The 16,358-nt window shown below is 50.2% G+C and overlaps 1 protein-coding gene across 7 annotated transcripts in view; it reads right to left on the bottom strand.

The window, feature by feature from the left end:
- Positions 1-533: 533 nt before the first annotated feature.
- The window catches only part of Sfswap (splicing factor SWAP), a 77,568-nt gene continuing 61,743 nt past the window's right edge, over positions 534-16,358 (bottom strand). For 4 of the 7 annotated variants that reach the window (XM_052755528.1, XM_052755529.1, XM_052755531.1 and 1 more), the window contains 4 exons: positions 10,589-10,714; positions 2,539-2,712; positions 1,417-1,489; positions 534-906 (listed from right to left, as the gene is read on the bottom strand). In XM_052755528.1, coding sequence (XP_052611488.1) covers positions 841-906; positions 1,417-1,489; positions 2,539-2,712; positions 10,589-10,714 — 439 coding nt within the window. In that variant the 3' untranslated portion in view covers positions 534-840. Of the gene's footprint in view, positions 907-1,416; positions 1,490-2,538; positions 2,713-10,588; positions 10,715-11,690; positions 11,844-16,358 lie in introns of all 7 variants that reach the window. The other 3 variants (XM_052755525.1, XM_052755527.1, XM_052755530.1) reach the window with 1 other exon arrangement.

Raw genomic sequence — 16,358 nt, 5'->3', positions numbered from 1 at the left:
CACCAACTCCCATCACCTTCCCTGCCCACGCCACCAGCTTCTGGAGGCTGTGAGTGTCCTGACAGAAGAGCCAGGACCACTGTAAGGAGGGAAGGAGCCCATTTCTGGTCAGGCACACGGCAGGACCTGAGAGGGAAGTCGGACCCACACAGAGTAGTCCCGGGGATATTCAGGTGTTAGGAAGGAAAGCAGGGCTCTGACCTCAGCCTCCGCCAGCAGGTCTTCGCTTCCGGTGTCGGTGTCGGGACCCTGAGTGCTTTGCACGTGAGTACTTTGAGAGCAAAGGCCTCCTGAAGGGAGGGATGCACAAACCTGCATCTTCCTGGGGGCAGCTGAGAGCCAGAACGTCAGGAGGACCTCGTGACTGACTGTCCTGGCAGAGGCCCGCAGGGGACAGAGGTCGTTTATCTCAGAGCATTCCCCTTCCCCAGCTGGAGAGAGAGAAGCCACCACTGGAGGGAAGTCCCGTTTTCCCCACATGCTGACACACATTAAGTGGCAGACACATCAAAAGCAGAAGCTGCCCCAGCTGCTAGCTAGAAAAGGTGTTTCTTCCCGTTTTATTTGATAATACATTTTCACAGAAACATGATATATTTACAAATATACAGGTAAGAGACTGCTGGTCAAAAATCTGAAACGGAAAATGTCACCAAAAATTTACAAAAGCCACCGACTGACTCAGGGAGTCGGGCTGGAGAAGCTGGCGGCCGTGCGTAGTCAGCACAGAGCCTGCAGCTCAGCTTCCGCCTGGGCTGTGGCTTCTCTGAGCCGAAGCCCAGCACCGGTGGCCACAGTCGCGCACGATGCTCTGCCTGGGACGGGCTCCGGGCTGCCATCTCAGGACGCGCTGGTTTGCAGGTTTTTTGAAGCTGCGAGCATTGCTCTTACTTTGGCCATGAGATCCTGTGGGGAGACACAGAGGGACATCTCAGCCTCCTGCTAACCAGGCTTGGAAGGACAAGGTGAGGACAGGAGGCAGCCTCCAGCAGCCTCGCTGTCAACCCGATCCATGCTGCACAGGGACCACAGGAACCCTTTGTCTTGTCACAAACCTCTCATAGCTGGGACCCCAGGTGGCCTTCGGGTACATGCAGGGCCCAGGATGTGTCTGTCAGTCACCTGTGGAAGACTCGGGTTCCACAGCATGGCAACCCCAGGAGGACATGAACTTCCTGTGGAAGACGAGGCTCCCCAGGAAGTGATTCCTCCCCTTTCTCTGCCTCATGGGCTCTGACTTAGTGCTTTGCTTGGTTGTGGCAAGGCTCAAACCCCTGAGTCAACAGGTGACCAGCCCAAGATTCTGACCTGGGTCAGTACTGGAGAAACAAGGGGCAGAAGGAAAATGAGCACAAAGAAAACAAAAATGGGGCCCCATTGTAAGAGATGAAGAGGAGAGGAGCACTCCCATCTTACCTGAGTTATTTTGCTCTGCACAGAGGAGACGATTGCTGAGGAGATCTGGCCATCTTTTTCCTGAGAAACCCCCCTAATGCAGAGGGAAAAAGCGGAGGTTCAGACACACTCACGAATCTGAAGGCTACACTCCAGACCTAACTTTAAAATATCCACAAGCTTAGAAACGCGTTGTGTGTGCGTGTGCGACAGAGGCTGATGTTGGGTGTCTTCCTCTATTGCTCTCCACTCTTTTTTGAGACAGGGATTCTCACTGAATCTGTTGTTCATGGATTGGACAGCGCTGGATTCTCCCGTCTGCACCTCAGCCTGCAGGAACTGCAGGTGCATGCTGTTGTGCCCTGCTCTTCACATGGATGCAGGATCAACTGTAGGTCCCCATGCTTGTGCTATACGTACTCTATCCAGCGAGCCATCCTGCCATCCCAGGAACGTGTATTTTTATACCCATTTTATAAAGTGAACTGAACTCACACTTTAACATCGACATTATGCAACGCTTGGGAAGAGAAGGCCTATGAAGGAGGCACCTATCAGGAAGGCCAGGGAGATCAGAACTACAGCCCAAGTGATTCCTGGTTCACATAGAAAGTTTCTGCAGATGTGGACGCTGCCCATGTCCTAGTGATGGGGCTTCCTACACTCACTTGGGATGGCATCCTCAAGGTGTGGAGCTCTTAGGTGAGCTGTGTTCCTCATGGCGTGGCCATGGACCTGTCTGAACTGAGTATGCCCTGTTCACGCTGACAAAAGCTCCTATCAAGAATGCAGACTTTGTCCTTGCATGGCCAGCCCTGGACTCTCGATTCCCCAGACTTCAAAGCCGGATTGTTGGTTAGATGCACTTCCAGCAGGGACGGCCTCCTGAGACCGCTTGTCACCAAGACCCACTGAGTTCTGCATGGTGCCTCAGGAGCTCTTTTACCCACGGAAGGTATCTGAACGCCCGGGAAGGCATGGATTCGGGGGAGGTGCTCCCACACGTTCCTGTCTGAGGTCACCCACTTCAGGTCACTTGTGGTCCCCTATTCCCAGAGAAACAATGGTGGGGGGTTCTGCCCAGGCCTCACTTGCCCCGCTTTGTTTTTTTCCCACTGAGAGCCGCCCAGAGGTTATGGTTACCTGGAACGCTCCTGGGAAGAACCTCGGCTCTCCACAGGAGAGATGCTGGCCGAGTGGACCGAGTGGGCTGAGGGACGCTGTGCTGCCTGCTTGCTCGGGGATGTTGACTGGGACCTGGCCTTGGCCTTGGTGCGAGAATGTGATCGCCGCTTCTTCTTCTTCTCGTGGGGACTTCTGAAAGGGAAATGCTCTTGTCAGGGCACATGCAGTGTGACAAGAGGGCAGTCTGCACTTGTCTGTTTCAAGGGCCCATTCACACACGTGGGCTTTTTTGTTCTTTTTGAGACATATAGTACAGGCTGGCTTTGAACTTGCTCTGTAGCATCTGTAGGATGACCTTTCTCCACCTCCCAAGTTCTGGGATTACAGGATGCACCACCAGGATTGGTGTGTGTAGTACTGGCAAACTGAATCTAGGGTGTCACGCGTGCTAGGCAAGGACTTTACCACTAAGTATATTTCCAGCTCATGTACATGCCTTAGACAGCTGTAATCCTTCAGCCAACAGAGTCTGTATATCCACAGGGTACTGAGCTTTAAAAGAACCATCCAGAAGCAAGCCTCTCCATAGGGGAAGCTTAGTCCTGGGGAAATGTCTGGCATTTACTGTACAATGAACAATCTATTTGCATTGAAAATACCAAGATAACTACCAAGGGCACCCTGTAGGAAAGTCTATACTGCTTTCTCATTCATGCCAAAAGATAGGAAATTATCAGCCAAATCCTGCACATACCCGCTTCATCTGAAGATAACTCAGGAGGAGGCAGTCTGGGCCTGCTCTGCATGTGTCTGCTGCACACAGTGAGCTCAGCTCTGACCAGTGCCCTGTTCCTACCACAGGACAGGGCTGCCAAGGCCACCAGTCCCCGTCCCACTCCTTCTGAAGGTTCTGGCATTGCCTCACTCTTTCTACCATGTACAGATGTAGGCAGGTGTGCGTGCGCGCGCGCGCATGCGCGCGCGCGCACACACACACACACACACACACACACACACACACGGAGACTTGGTACATGCAGTATCTTTTCTTAGATCTACTCCCTGCAGATCTATCATTGACTCCTAGAGCTTTTTCCTCCCTCCTGGGCTGCAGGACACCACCAGGCAGCCTCCCTGCTCGGCCCTATCTTTCTAAGTGTGTCCATTTTATGGGAGCCCTGGTAAGTCACCGTCACCCACTTCTCTTGTACAGGCACCAGGGACCCAGCTCTAAGGCATCTGGTTTTCAGAGACACAAAGGCCCTTCCCAACCTGACCCAGCCCTCTGCCCTCCAGAGAGGCCTAGGTATAGAGGCCAGAGGATGACTCTGTAGATGGTTCTCTCTCCTTCCACCTTTTCCTAAGTCCTGGGGATCAAACCCAGGCTGCCAGGCTTGCATAGTAAAGCCCTTTCCTTGCTGAGCCATCTCAGAAGCCCTGATTTAATCTTAACAGTTTGACCTCACATAAGAAGTCAAGCTTTTGCTGGAGGAAAGCAGTTTGCTCTCTTCTGAAATTGCTGAGGTGCACTTTGCAACTGGGTCCTCTGTGTTGTTGCTGAGTGACCAAAGCAACACTGCGGCTGTTGTTCTGGAACATCCCTTTGGTGTACTTCAGTCTATGCCACCTTCCACACTCAGCTCTGGAGGAACCAAGCCCCACACCACTGTGCGGGGCTCAGCAGTGCTTCTATGTCACCTGTAAACGTGGGCGTGTCCCACATGCTCTTACACTAACAGTAGCACTGTCCTGCATGCAGTTGCTAACCTCACACCTCCTTGCTTCTGTGGCCAAACATCCCCAGTGCACTCTGGGGAGAAAAGCAGCTGTGAAGTCCGGCAGGTGCACTGTAACCTTGTGAGAAACTAAAGCTGTTTTTAGGAGGCAGCCTCAGGCCTGCAGCTGGGAGGACTGGCTGGTGAGCACCCTCGCCCGCTCATTCTAAGTGAGGCCAGTGAGCAGGCAGCAGAAACCTGCTGTGGCTCCCTTACCCTGACTGCCAATGCTCAGCATCCTTCTGAGTGTACCCTGCTGACGTGGTTCTCTGTGAAGTCGGTGGCCTCCGGTGTTCACATGGACTTCAGAGACAGGCACTGTGGGCGTCTTTTTCACTGGGAGAACAAGCACTTGGTTTTGTAACTGCCCCTGGAAGCAGGCTTTTGACTTTAATGACACTGACTATTACACTTTCCTCCCATCGGTAGGGTCTTCTTTTGTGTTCTCGAGGGTGTGTATGTACACACATGTGGGAAGACAACCTCAGACGTCCTTCAGCTGCTATCCATTTGGTTTTTTGGAGACAGGGTCTTTTACTGTGTAGAACTCTGCCTGCTGAGTTCAAGGCCTGCCTGCCTGTTTCCCCGATACTGGTATTACAAGCACGTACCACACGTCTGTCTTTCTGTGTGGCGCCAGGGGATGGAACTCAGGTTCTCCTGTTTGTGTGGCAGGTACTTTACTGACAGGGCTGTCTCCTCAACACAGTAGGGTTTTTTGGTTTTGTTTTTTAAACATCTTAAGGAGTCTCAGGCACACATTCTGTTTTCTGGTTCTGGCTCTTACATTTCAACAGCTGATCGAAATAGAACTAACATCTGCAGGTTCTTCTTTCTCATCCCAGGGTCCAGTGGGCTGAGCAGGTTCCACTAGAGGATGCTCCTGCTGACTGCCTCAGTGCTGCGGTCTAACCACAGGTCAGGCCACAGTGTGGCTGTAAGGATGCTGCATGCCGCTCAGTGCTTTACCGCAAAGCTTGACTGTGGTGTCTATCAGGATCTGGGTATCTCCAGGTCAAACTCCTCCACTTTACTTCTCTGCCTGCCATTGTTTCAGTTTGTCTGTCAGTTGCCCAGAAGTCCTAGCAAGTGTGCTGGGGTTGGGCTGGATCTAGAGACTGCAGAGGAGAGCAGATGTGGGCAGTCCAGTTTGCTAGAGGGTTGAGGAGCAGCTCATGTTTCTCGGGGTACTGGTCTGTGAACACGAATGTGCAGAATCCTTTCTGACATAGGGATTAGTCACGTGGTCTTAGAGGTGAGTGGGAAGTGGCTGCCTCTCCCTGCTAAGAAGGTCCCTGAGTGGTTACCTCATCATTCCTGCATTCTAGATTCACAGGGAAAACTGGTCTGGAGCTGGAAGCCAGGTCCTAAGACTGTAAATTCCAATTCCTAAACTGGATTTTCCCAATAGACAAGGAACAGATCAAATGATGTCCTTCTCCTGTGTCAGTCTGGGACTCCGTCCGTCTCTCATAGAGTCAGAATTCCCTTATTATCCATTATAGGTCTGCAGGCCTTTCCTGCCTGATTAATTTAACCATAGAATGGCCAATTCTTTGACCATTTTCCACAGTCTCCTTCCTTAGGCTGCTGTTTTTATTTGCAAAGGTCTCCCTCATCTCACTTTGATCACTTCCTTGCTTCTGCACTGCCTCTGATTTGTTCTTCCCCAGACTGTTAAGATAACCTGGACCCTGTTTCTACACATCTGCTCTTCTGTAGTATACTGCGAACATTACGGAGAGTGGCTTCCTTCCTAGCTGGTACCCTGCACACGAGAAAGGCCACACTTTCAGACTTTTCCAGTGATGACTTCTCTCATCAAGAGGACATGCAAGCATGCCGCAAACTTCCTGGGGCTTCTCATACTGATACAGGTCTGCGGCACACTGTACTGTGGTAAGGGATAATGCTATGACACAGAGCACGACTGTCCTGGTCAGGGTTGAGCCTCAATTTTAAAAGCAGGTGTGCCTTTGGGCTGCCAGCTGTGGCTGTGTCTCTGCTGTCTGTCCGTCTGCTGCACTTTATTCTGTTTCTGTTCTGAGGACTGAAGTGTTATGGTTCCATTTTGCACACATTTTGACCATCACATCCTGATGATAAAACACCTGCCTCGGAGAGACAGCCCTGACCCTAAAGTGTCTCCTTTAGGGTGTGTGGGGGTACAGCTCCATGGTAGAGTGTTTTGTTTAGCCATTCGAGAGGCTTTGGGTTCATCCCCAGCACTGCCCAAGCCTCCAAGTCCCCCCAAACCACTTTATAAACAGGTCCAAGATCTGTCTGACACGCTTACATTTAGAGTAATTTTTCACACAAATTTTTACCCATCCACCTTCTCTTGGCCTCATTTGTTTTCTTTTTCTTCCTGAGCTTCTATTTTCTTGAATGAAGGGTTTTTAAATACTTTACAGTCTCTTGGCTTTTGTTCATTTACTTACTTTTTTTTTTTTGAGCCAGGGTCTCATTACGTAGCTCTGGCTGTCCTGGAACTATGGAGACCAGGCTGCCTTTGCCTCCTGGGTGCTGGAATTAGAGGTGTCTGCCAGTGACCCCTGGGCTTCATCTCATATAAATATTAAAAAAAATTGTATTTACTTGTTTTGTGTGTGCGTGCACACACTTGTGTGCATATGTGCCAAGGCTCACATGTGGAGGTCAGAGGACAGACTGTGGGCGTCAGTTCTGTTTTCCACCATGTGGGTTTCAGAGATAAACCCAGGATGTCAGGCTTGGCAGCAGGAACCTCTACCCACTGAGCTATCTTGCCATTGCCACCCCCCCCCCTCCCCCCGCCCATGCTTTTCAGCTATGTTTTTCCTGGTTGTTGAGGGGACTGTAACGTACATCTTGTACATTTTCCAAGTTCACCTTGAATGAGCACCACTTCACACACGGTGAGAACCTTCAGTCATTAACTTCAGATGCTTGGCCAGATGCCGTGCTCTGCACAGGGAACACAACGGCAAGAAGCCGTTCCCACTGACTCCTTCCTTCCTTACTGCAGGAGAGTAAGCAGACATCCTGGTGACCATGGTGCCGTCTTGTGCACTCTACTGAAACACGATTCACCATGCACACACATGCCGTGTGTTGATGCTGCTGTTTGCTTTCATGCTTTGCCAATTTTGTTGTGTTGTTTTTGAGAGAGGGTCTCAAGAACTAATGTAGCTGGGGATAACCTTGAACTCTTGACTCTTCTTTCTCCACCTGAGTGCTGAAGGGCTGGCCACAGGTGGGCACTGCCATGCCCTGTCTACCGGATCTCACTAACAATGTGCAGCAGGCTTAGATCCTGGTTTCCAAACCTTCACTAAAAGGAAGTGGGGTGGGCTGGAGAGATGGGTCAGTGGTTAAGAGCACTGACTGCTCTTCCAGAGGACCTGGGTTCCGTTTGCAGCACCCACATGGCAGCTCACACCTGTCTGTAACCTCAATTTTCTTCTGGCCTCCACAGGCACCAACCACACGTGATGCAGACATACATGCATAAAAACACTCATATGCACAAATAATAAACATAAAATGGAAAGGAAGAGTAACAGAGAGAAAGGGTGGGCCCCAGAGCTGGGGCCGGCCAGGCAGCAGAGCCTGGACATTTGTACAGAGAAGCTGGCTAGTGTTTGAAGACCAGCACAGCCAGAGTCAGAACAATGTGACAATTGGCTTGGAGGCTCCGGGAGTCTGTCACAATCAGACAGACTAAGGTGACAGGAAAATGTACAGTCAACAATGTCCAAAGCAGTGCTACCAAGGGAGGGGCCAGCTAATGACAGAAAAGACAGGACCAAAAAGTAGCCATTCTTGCCATCCCAACTAACATGGCAGAGGACTGCCGGAACAGCGTTCACATGCCTTCCCAGGGTCCCCTAGAAGGTGACTTGTTTGTTCAGGGAGGCAGAGGCAACTCTAGCTGAGGGACCAGGTGTAGCATCACTAAGGATGCATCTCCAGAGTACTTGGTGTTCCTTCCAAGGATGAGCACCACGATCCTGCCTGTGGGCCTTCTGCAGCGCTGGTCTGGACTCTAACACCCGTGGGAAGGGCAGTGGACAGAGACAGAGGGAAGCATGAGAGGACATGCAGCTAAGCGAGCTGCTGACCGAATGTGTGTGGGTGCTCTCAGTACCACGTTGAAACTCCTAGTGAGTGGGCTGGGTGGGGTGGTGCACACCTTTACCCAGCACTTGGGAGGCAGAGACAAGCGGGTATCTGTGAGTTCAAGGCCAGCCTAGTCTACAGAGCTAGTTCCAGGGCTACACAGAGAAATTTTGAAAAATAAAACAAACTAACAAAAACCCACCCTAATTAGCGGGTGGTAATCAGTCTGGAGGAAACTGCTTCAGATTGTGCTGTATGAGAGCAGCAGCAGGCCCCTCCATCTGGGTGACGTACCCAAGTATCAGTGAATCAGCACAGGCTACTGGACTAAAGCAGACCCCACCCATGTGCTGAGATGGAAGGGTGGAGGAGAGCGTCTGACACGGGACGGAAGGTGCTGGATGGCAAGTGGAGCAGCCCCAGGTCTGTGGCGGAGAGTGCGGTTGCTAGCAGCTGTGCAGTCAGTGGCTGCTCCTGGAGCAGTGCTCGGCCGAGAGGCCTCTCCCTGTCTTCTGGGATGACAGTGCTCCAGCAGAAGGTCCTGATGCCTAAGACGGGGATAGCTGCCCCCGCACTGCAGACACTGGCCCCTCCACCACCACCTCCCATCATCTCCTTTGAATGCAAAGGTTAATTTGAGGGCAAAGCAGGAAATCTTCTGTTGAGAGAGATCCTGTGCTGTAAGAATTAATTTTAGACCATGCCCTTTACATACACCAAAGGTGAGGATGCATTTTCAAATGTTAGAGCACTTGCTTAAGGATGAATTCTACATGCTGCAATAGCTGGTGGGATGATAAAGGCCGGATGTGATTTATAAATGTGAACCTGTACTGGAAACCTTTGCCAACTCCCATCACCTTCCAGCCTGTCTGCTGGTTTCAGGTTAAAGAAAGTGATCTCTTTTTCCCAATGACCAGCTAGCTAACAGGCCGCTCTGTGCTGCTCCACCTTAGGCCACCTCCAGAGAGGGGATTCTGTGGCCACTGCTCATGTCCTATGGTTAGCATTGTGGGCAACAGCTGGGGCCCCAGATGTGTACTGTTCACCTGTAATCCAGGGTCTGTCTCCTAAAAATTCTGGCCTTTCTGGCTCTTTTGTCCCCTGACAGATAGAGGTCTGATGACTCCTGTCCACTTGGGAATTAAAGAAATCCACCAGGAGACACTGGCTGTTAGAACCAGAGGAGGGTGCTCCAGGGCTGCACCCATGCTGGGAACATGGCTCCCATGGAGTGCTACACCCACTGCACCCACGTTGTCTAAACGTCTCCCAAAGGCTTACACACAAAACACCTGGTCCCCAGAGTGGTGCTTCAGGGAGGAACTAGGACCATAGAGAGGAACCTAGTGGAAACCTAGCAGGTTCCTGGGGACATGCCCCTGAAGAGGGTAACATGGCCCAGCCCTTCCTTTTTGCTTCCTGGTCATGAGGCAACGGTCTGGCCCTAACATGTGCTCTTACCACAATTCACTGCCCCAGCACTGACCCAAAGCAACAGGGCTATAGAAACAGAAAGGTGATTAACACAGGAACAGAAGCCGGCACCAGAGTGTGGAGAGGTTTTCCAAAGTTAGAGATGAGCCAGAGAAAGTGCCAGGGCCCCAGCGTGCCAGGGGAGGCCAGGGTAGGTTAGGGCTTCACCAGGTGGAAGTGCCAGGAAGCTGCGGCTTACAGGGTTCAAGGGCTATCCCTGGCTATCAGGGGCCAGGCCCAAACTTAGTGGCTGGGACTTCTGCTCTATACCCATGTTGGCTGACCTCCTCCCTGCCCTGCTCAACACTGTCTACCACCTAGTCTCCAGTGGCCATTACTGGAGACAAAGCAGGACACCGAGACAAGGAGTTCGTACTCTCAGCATTGACCCCCCTGTTTCCTACAGACAGGTAACAGTCCCTACAGAGGGACTGGGGCAGGTCCAGAGGAGATAGCAAGGGCCCCGGGCTACTGTTAAGGAAAAAACAGGGTCCAGAGCAGAAGCCATGTGAGGGTTCCAAAGGCATGGACACAACTGTGCCCTGGATTCCCACATGCTCCTGGTGACCCACTGCCCCAAGAGACAGTATCCACTACTAGGTGAGCCTGGGCTCCCAGAGAAGACATTACCACTGAAGTTACCTACAACTGTTTCACACAGGTGACACCAAGACTTCAGACATAGTTTTTTGTCCCTGTGAGACAGGGTGGCCTACCTGGACCGGGTCCGTTTCCTGCTGGCTCCAGGGCTGCTGCTCATCCGGTAGGCAGTGGGGACACTCCTGTCCTCCCGTCGTCTCTCAGGAGAGTGCACTCTCCTTCTTGGGGACCGAGAGCGTGACCTAAACAGAGAACAAGGCAGACTTTAGCTCTTGGCTGAGGCCTGGTCTATGTGGTGTGCACCTCCCTAGCGTGAGGCCAGAGAGGCCGCTGTCTGAGATACAAGCTGCTCAGGTGGGCCCTGCCCTACTGAAACCAGCTCAGAGGCAGAGCACCTCTCCCCCCCACGTCTGCGCTGCTGCAAGGCGCAGGGCTCCAGGAGGCTGCGCTTGCTCCTCCCTGCTCTGCCTTGTGCTCACTCACGGCCTGAAGCTTTCAGCTCACTCAAGCTGCTCCTACCCTCGGGCAGGGAAAGGCGCTGAGACTCTGGCCAAGGCCTGCAGGCTGCACCTTGCCATTCCTCCTGTCACCCATCTCAGGCTATACGGTAGGAGGCAGCAGGACCACGCTGCAGGCCCACTGGCTTGAAGCCTAAACCCCGCAGCTGCTCAGAACATGACGTCCTCATGACAGACTGACTACTTGAAGTTGATGGGAGGTTTCATGGACACAAAACCATCTGTTAATCTTTCTTTGATTCATGCCAGGATATACTCCACATACGGCAAGAGAGACCCTCAGACCGCTCTCCCCCTTTGTGAGTGTAGAGGTCCTTAATAGAGGGTTCCTCAATGAAGGCTTGAGACTTTTAATTTAGTTCTCTGTCCATTTGCTATTTCAGGAAAATCTCCAATAAGCAGAAATTTAGGGGGAAAAAAAACCCTACCAAACCCAAACTCCTCTCTTTGTTCTGTTTCCATGACAACCCACTCAAAAACAATGTAAAGAGAGCAGTTTGATTCCACCATTGGAAAAAGTTCTTCATTGAACCATTCTAAGCACAATGAATTCTGCCCTCCCAATAAAAACAACACACAGTTGTTCAGGAATCAAGTTCTGGTCACACCCTGGCTCCCATGAGCCCATGAGCAGGGCCGGTCTAGGTGGTGTGCCTCCCCAGACCTTCCCTAGGCTACAGAGGTGGGGGCAGTCAGACACCTTGACGGTTTACCAGGTTTCCCCTCACAAGAGCTCCAGGAGTCAAAGGTGCTCGAGGCCGAGGCTGCCTGATAACTCTCCTGCTGTGCTGCCGCCACTGCCGAGCTGCTGGGACAAGGCTCCACACTCAAGATCCCTGGGGAGGCTGAGGGCCTGCGGTTGGAGGCACATACTTCACATTCAGAATGAAATGTGCCGGGCTGGGTGCTACCAGAGCCGTGAGAAAGCTCCGCTCACTCAAAGCTTTAGCACCTATGGATGCTTAGCATAGAATTCTACAATAAACTCAACAATTAGGAAAAATAAGTTAGTTTTTAATGCCCGCAGATTCAGAACGTTGAAGTACAATACTGTTTTGCAGTGGCTAATAGTATTATGAATTCTTCGGAGCACATGGCTGTTCCCAGTAGAGTTCAAACCTTCTGGGAAGGAAGCCCTGCTCAGAACAGGGCAGCAAATAACAGCCAGTAATTCTTTAGGCTTCACTTTAATTAAGTAAGTCTTAATGCTTTTAATTTTGTTAACCAGGCTCTTAATACTGATGCCAGGACAGTGCAAGAGCCAGGAAACTCAGCTTAAAAGTAAATCTGTAGTGCAATGTCACCACAGGCCTTCTTAAAGAAGACAAACCGGTCTCAATTCAAAACTGAAGGCATAGTGCAACAAAGATATCCCTTCCTCAACAACCACAATGCTTTGCTCTGAGAGGCAGGACTTTAATGATCAAACTCCAAACTACCGTCCGAAGGCCAGTGTCTGTTCCTCACTGCTCCCGGGCTTCTCTCACAGCTGTGGGCATCAACAGGTGACTTGGCAGCCAGGCTCTGGATCTAACCCAGTGGGAACTGGCTACTGGTGTTAAGGTGAACTGGACTGGGGTCACGTCACCTTCTGTTCATTCCATTCACAGGCTTGGCACTGTGGAAGTGCAGGCACCTGAGCCTTACCCAGCTTGGTCACAGGTCACCTCAACATAAAACTGCTGTCCCACGCCCGTATGGGGAGTGCCACCACAAAGAAAGTTCCAACCAACCTCCTTCTTCCTTTAAGAAGCAGGCTTGGGGGATTAAATGTCCTTTTCTGGTTTAGTACATAGTTTACATTGAAAAATGGGTTGTAAAGACTCACCAATTTCAAACTAATAGAACCTCAATTTTATAGAACCTCAATTTTGCCTGCACAAGTTCTTTCTTGCTTTTTTGTTTTGTTTTGTTTTTCAAGACAGGGTTTCTTTGTGTAACAGCCCTGGCTGTCTTGGAACTAGCCCTGTAGACCAGGTTGGCCTTGAACACGGAGACCCACCTGTCTCTGCCTCCTGAGTGTTGGGACTAAAGACATGTGCCACCACACCCAGATTTCTTACTGAATGCTAAATCAAACTAGCAAGAACAAACAAGTCTCCTTAGCCTGCACTCCTCCCCCGCTGAAGGGATTTATGGAGTTACCCTTAAAGAAATGTCTTTATCTCACATGTCCTCCACACCGTCGGGCTGCCCGAGAGGTGTCCCCTCAGCTGAACACCTCGACACTAAGGGGATCTGACTTCAGAAGGTAACGAGTAAGCAGCTTCCCGGCGCCACTGGTACACATTAGCTCAGTACCACCCAAACCACTCCACGGGACTCAACTGCGTGCCTGCTGCTTCCCTTCAGGAAGACTGAAGCTGACAGAGCACCAGTGAGAACAGGAACAACACCCGCGGACAAGTCTTACACTTGGGTCAGTGCTGACGCCAATTCCTCACACCACTATGCTTCCTGAGGCACTGGTGGTGGTATGAGACTAAAGGTTTTTGCTAAGAAGAACTTGCCTTTGCAGATCCAAAGTCACCTACAGTTTGGACATATTGAGTAAGCGGTTTCGGCCCTAGGAGCACATTAAACAGTAAAGGAACGTCATACTGTCCTGCATTTTATATGGGACCAGAACCACTTAGAATAGAGAAGACAATGCACTTCAGTTTCAGTATGCTACCACAGGAGAATGCCAACAACTGCAGTGTTTTACTTTGAGCTAGCAATCATCATTTAAAAATGACCACTTAGGCTGTGCCAGGCCTGAAAAATAAGTCTAGTATGTCCTATTGTAGATGTTACCATGGCAATGGGTTACTCTACCTGAAAAGATAGTTAAAGACAAAATAATGACAGTATCACCAGCACTTTCTGCACTGTGGTTGCAAAGTCAGCAGCACGTAGCATGGAGCTTGCCATCCCATTTCAGCCACAACTGCAGCATTTTATTTGTTTGTTTCTGTCTTTACGATATGGTCTTACTATGAAGACCAGACTGGCCCTGGACATCCTCCCTTCTTCTGCCTCAGTCTGAGTGCTGGGCTCATAGGCATGGCTACTGCACCTGCCATAACCATGGCTTTCAAATGGCTTTGATCCTGGGAATGGCAGTGCTGGCAGGGCCTGGACTGGGCAAGCAGTTTTGCTTTCAGCTTGGGGAAATACAAGTCCACCCCACAGAGCCAGAGCCTCTGTGTTCAGGAGCAAGAGCAAGAGGACAAAGGGAGGCCAGAGGGTGAGGTCCATGTGCAGCCAAGGACAGCAGCTTCCAGGGGCCATGTTCTAGCTCTTGGGGTGTTGTCCAGGCAGAGAGCAGCTGGAAGGTGGGTCACAGTATCAACTCGCTTATTCTGCAGCAAAGCTGGACCTTCTCTTGATATTTTATCTAAACTATAAAATCAAACACCAAAGACCGACTTATCTAATGCCAAAAATTATGTGAGTTATTTAACCAAATTAATCAAAAGCATCTTTTTGATCCCACCTCAGCCACTGAGGAGGAAGTTTGGGGAGCTTTGAGAATAACCAGCTCTGCTGACATTGTGAAACATTTTCACCAAAGGTCAAATTAAGATAAAACTGGTGGCCTACCATCAGAAGAAATAATGGTCAGAAAAATTTCAGCTTCACTTTGTCTTTTAACTGATAGTTACACTAAGGAGTAGGGTTTTGCTCCTTGGACCTGTAGGCACTGAAGATATAAAGTGTTATAAATAATGTACTTGTATAAACTATGCAAATCTAAGTCTATTGCAAACTTAAAAACATTTTCAAAGGTAAGATAACATACAGAATAAGCTAGTCCATTATAGGTAAGGACTACAGTTAACTCTAGCCAGGAACTTACAATGCAGGGGTTAGGTGAGCACTCCAGGTCAACAGCACTACAGCCCAGGGACAAGCTAGACAGATGGAGCACAGGGAAGAGGGCCGTGGCAGTCTGCCCTACCACACACTGAGGTTAGTATGGGTGTCTGCTTCGACTGGCTCAAGGCCTGGGAGTCATGAGGGAACTGTTCTTCCCCTAGAGTAGAGGAAATTAGGGAGAACTGACTGGCCAGAATGAGGCTGAAGGATTGCTACTGCCTGTGTTGTTTGGATCTGTAACACAAATTCTAGGAGCTTAAAAAAAGTAAATAAAAATCTAAAGCATGACAGCAAAACTGTTCATTTAATCATGAAATGGCAAGCTTTCTGCACGTGCACAGTAATGGTAAAAAGTGTTGAACTTCCAAGAATTAGAACCAAAGGTTCACTCTCAGACACTTGTCAACCCTGGGCTTGGTGTGGATAGACAGAGAAAGCACACTGCTTTTAAGGACGTATCCAGAGACCAATGTACGTAGTACATATAAGAACACAGGACACCAATGTCTATGGATAGTGCTGACATCATCCCAGAAGAAAGATGTGTACCTGGAGTGAATTCGGGGTGTGTGAGGGCTCAGAGTCCAGGGGACACCATGGATGCCCACGGCAGGATGAGCGCTAAAGACAGGACAGGCGTACTGAATCTCTCTCACACTAGTGACTGCTGAACTTCATTTTCAAACCTTTTAACACTAAGGGGTATGCTCTGGGACCGCTGAAGTTCAAGTTTACTAATTCTGTTGCCAGAAATGCTAAACTGCTTCCTCAACACCTGGCTCCTTATCAAGAGGGCTTTTTGGTAGGATGGTTGGAGAGGCAGCAGGCTGAGATGAAGAAATAGATCCACACAGCTGCCTCATTTACACTCCCTTGCAGATACTCTGCAGAACACCTCAACACAGACTGCGTGGGAAGGGCTGCTGGACCACTTCACACTCAGAAGCAATCAGCATAGGAAAGCTCATTCACACAAAAGAACCCCAGCACGCTAGCCTACAAATTTCTACAACTCAATACATGTGTCAGGCTCACTTTATAACCGGTAAACCATTAGACAAATGATCCCCACTCTCTGTAAGGCAGTCGTATGTTCTCAAATCTGCTCTCTAGCTGAAGATGATCTTGAATGCCTTGATCCCCCTGCCTCCATCTTCCAAGCACTGGGACCACAGGCATGTGTTACCACACCTACTCACAATTTCCTTTTTCAAAAATTTTGGTGTGAGGGAGAGGATAACTTTGTTTTGTTTTTCAAGACAGGATTTCTCAGTGGAGTCCTGGCTGTCCTGGAACTCACTCTGTAGACCAGCTCAAGGCTTGAACTCAGAGATCCTCCTGCCTTTGCCTCTCAGTGCTGGGATTAAAGGTGTGTGCCACCACTGGCAACTTGTTTTATTTGTGTGTGTATGTGGAGGCCGTAGGGCAAGGCTGGGTGTTATTCCTCAGCGGCCATTCACTGTGAGTTTTTTGTGTTTTGATTTTTGAGACTAGTCTCACTAGCCCT

The sequence above is a fragment of the Peromyscus californicus genome, unplaced genomic scaffold (genome assembly GCF_007827085.1).
Source record: "Peromyscus californicus insignis strain IS unplaced genomic scaffold, ASM782708v3 Scaffold_2__1_contigs__length_46816999, whole genome shotgun sequence".
NCBI classification, from domain to species: Eukaryota; Metazoa; Chordata; class Mammalia; order Rodentia; family Cricetidae; genus Peromyscus; species Peromyscus californicus.
The sequence above is the reverse complement of the archived record's forward strand: the minus strand, read 5'-3'. Positions and strand labels throughout refer to the sequence as shown.